Source organism: Muscardinus avellanarius (genome assembly GCF_963383645.1).
Source record: "Muscardinus avellanarius genome assembly, chromosome: 14".
Lineage (NCBI taxonomy): Eukaryota > Metazoa > Chordata > Mammalia > Rodentia > Gliridae > Muscardinus > Muscardinus avellanarius.
In genome coordinates, this window is record NC_137800.1 from 17,306,926 (window position 1) to 17,309,678 (window position 2,753).

The 2,753-nt window shown below is 44.1% G+C and overlaps 1 protein-coding gene across 1 annotated transcript; it reads right to left on the reverse strand.

Annotated features, from left to right (window-relative positions):
• Positions 1 to 460: 460 nt before the first annotated feature.
• Positions 461 to 1,714, reverse strand: NPY1R (neuropeptide Y receptor Y1; the record flags this gene model as incomplete). Its single annotated transcript, XM_080710576.1, has 2 exons — positions 461 to 913; positions 1,016 to 1,714. 2 exons carry the CDS (start codon positions 1,712 to 1,714, stop codon positions 461 to 463), a joined length of 1,152 nt encoding a protein of 383 aa, XP_080566702.1.
• Between the last annotated feature and the right edge of the window lie 1,039 nt (positions 1,715 to 2,753).

The following is a 2,753-nucleotide window of genomic DNA, read 5'->3' on the forward strand; positions in this document are numbered from 1 at the left end:
ACTCTGAATGCAGCTTTTGCCTACTCTCACCTCTGTAACAGACTAAAATGATGCGGGTCCTTGAAGGAGGGTGGCCCGATCAATTGAGAGCCCAGCGTCATGAGAGTATGAGTGACTATGACTTCTGAAGTCAGTTCATAGTAATTCTTAGGGGAATTTCATTCCAATAAATACATTCTAAAAGTCACTATCTTAGATGCAAAATTCCCTGAAAAAGCCCTTCAAGGAAGTCTGGTCAACGTCAAAAGGATTGCCAGAAGATTCCAGAGCCCCACACATTTTGTTTCAAATGTAATCAAGACAAGTATAACAAAAGCAATAAAATGCAAGACAGGGAAATCTTGGGCTTTCTCAAGTGATTTCAGTTCCATTCCGAGGGAGCACAGGTAATGAGAGCAAGTGGCAGGTTGCGTTTGCTTTCCGACAGGTGTCACCTGGGACCCTCCGCTCCCAGCGGGTGTCAGATCTTTTCATTATCGTCGTTATTGATTTTTTTAAATGCGACCGGGCTTGCTTGCTTCAAAGAAGTCTTAGAGACATCCGTGTGCATGGTGGACATGGCAATTGTCTCATAATCATCATCCCGGGACCGGAAATCACAGAAGTTAAAGAAGAACTGCAAGTCCCGCTGGAAGTTTTTGTTCAGGAACCCATAGAACACGGGGTTGACGCAGGTGGATATCATCGCCGTGAGGTGGCAGAGCAGGAACAGCAGGTTGTGGTTGCAGGTGGCGATGATCTGATGGTTCCAATCGAACACGGTGTTAAAGATGGTGAGAGGCAGCCAGCACACGGCGAAGGCGACCACGATCGACAACAGCATGATGTTGATCCTCTTGGTTTCGCTCGACCTGTACTTATTATCTCTCATCTTATCCATCATGTTATTCCGCCTTTTTAAGCGAACGTATATCTGTGAAAGGAAAAGAGAGTCAGTTGCGACAGAGCCACTTGTTTCACGAGAACATCGGGGCAAAGAAGGCGGACAGGGAAGGAAAGGAAAGGCTGTTCTTACCTTGAAGTAGCATATAAATATAAAACAGAGCGGGCCAAAGTACTGCAGCACCAGGAGGAGTGTGGTGTAGGACAACCTATGAGAGTCCGACGGAAATTTATCGAAGCACACATACTTGCCCTTGAAGGCTTCGAGCGTCACATTTTGGAAGGGCTCATCAGTCAGAACTTGGTAGATGAGGAAGGGCAGAGAAGACGCCACGGCAAGGAGCCAAATGACAGTGATCCCTATGTAAGCGTGTCTGTTATTTGGTCTCCACCCCCGCGGGTTGATTATCAGCTGGTGTCGTTCCACCGCGATGAGAACCAGAGAGAAGATGGACACAGTGATCGACACGCACTGCACGAAAGGATTCAGCTTGCACATCGTCTCGCCAAAGACCCAGTGGTCCATTAGCGTGTAGACGAACGTGAAGGGGAGACACATGATGGCGACAAGCAGGTCTGAGAAGGACAGGTTCACAATCAGGATGTTGGTGACGTTTCTCATCTCCTTCTGCTTCAAGATGATGATGATCAAGGCCAGGTTCCCGGACACCCCGAGGATGATCACAGCTCCATACGCGAGAGCTAAGGTGAATATCACAGCCAACGGCAAGTGGCAGTCGTCGTTTTCAAAAGCCAAAAACGGGGAATTCTCCTCTGACAAATTGTAGTGAATAGAGTGATTTTCAGCCGGGGAAAACAACGTTGAATTCATTTTGGCTGGTTTGGTTGTCACAGGCTAAGCAAATGGATTGTATGGTTCTTCAAAGCTTCTTTGAAAGTCAGCTTCTTCTTATGCCTATACTGGAATCCATTTGCCACAGTTATTCTGAATTCTTCATTCCCTCAAACTGAACAATCTATAAAAAGAAAATGACCAATTGCATTACTAATTTTATGGAGGGCAGGCAAAGTAAATTCTGATTCACAGAACTTGTTTAATGTAAAGGCACTGAAGTAAACAAAATGTGATATTTCTAAATAGCAGAATGGATGCCATCATTTTGAGATTTTAAAGAAATCATGAATTTTTTTGTTGGACTTGCATACTTAGTTTCAGTGGTCTACAAGTTAGTAAGATATATATATATATATACACACACACACACACAATATTATCAGCACATTCCTAAAAACTGTAAGAATGTGAATGCTTAAGAAACAATTTTAATATGCAAAATTAAAACAAAAGATATGAAACAAAGCAAAAATATGCATTATATCCTTACACACAGTAATGGAAGAATTAGCATAGAGGTCAAGCTGTAAGAATAGCCCAACATACGCTGGAGTGCTTAAGGCAGACATTGCTTACCACTAGTATATTCCAGAGAAAATGGTTAATACAGTGAAACATAAAAAAAAATTGCCGGGCGTGGTGGCACACACTTGTAATCCCCGCGCTTGGGAGGCGGAGACAGGAGGATCGTGCAGGTTCGAAGCCAGCCGCGCGCGCTGGCTTAGGAGACCCTGTTTCCAAAATGAAAATGTAAAAATAGGTCTGGGAGTATAGCCCGGAGGTAGAAGGGCTTCCAGGAACCCCAGTACCACCAAAAAAAAAAATTAATTAATTTGGCCATTAATGGCACATGTGAATAATCCCAGTATTCGGGAGGTTGAGACAGAAGGATTGCAGGTTTGAGGCCAGCCTCAGTAACTTAGATCCCTGAACAACTTACCAAGATCCTGTTTCAAAACAGAAAATAAAAAGGGTTGGGGGTGTAGCCTGGAAGTAGAATGCTCCTGGGTTCAAT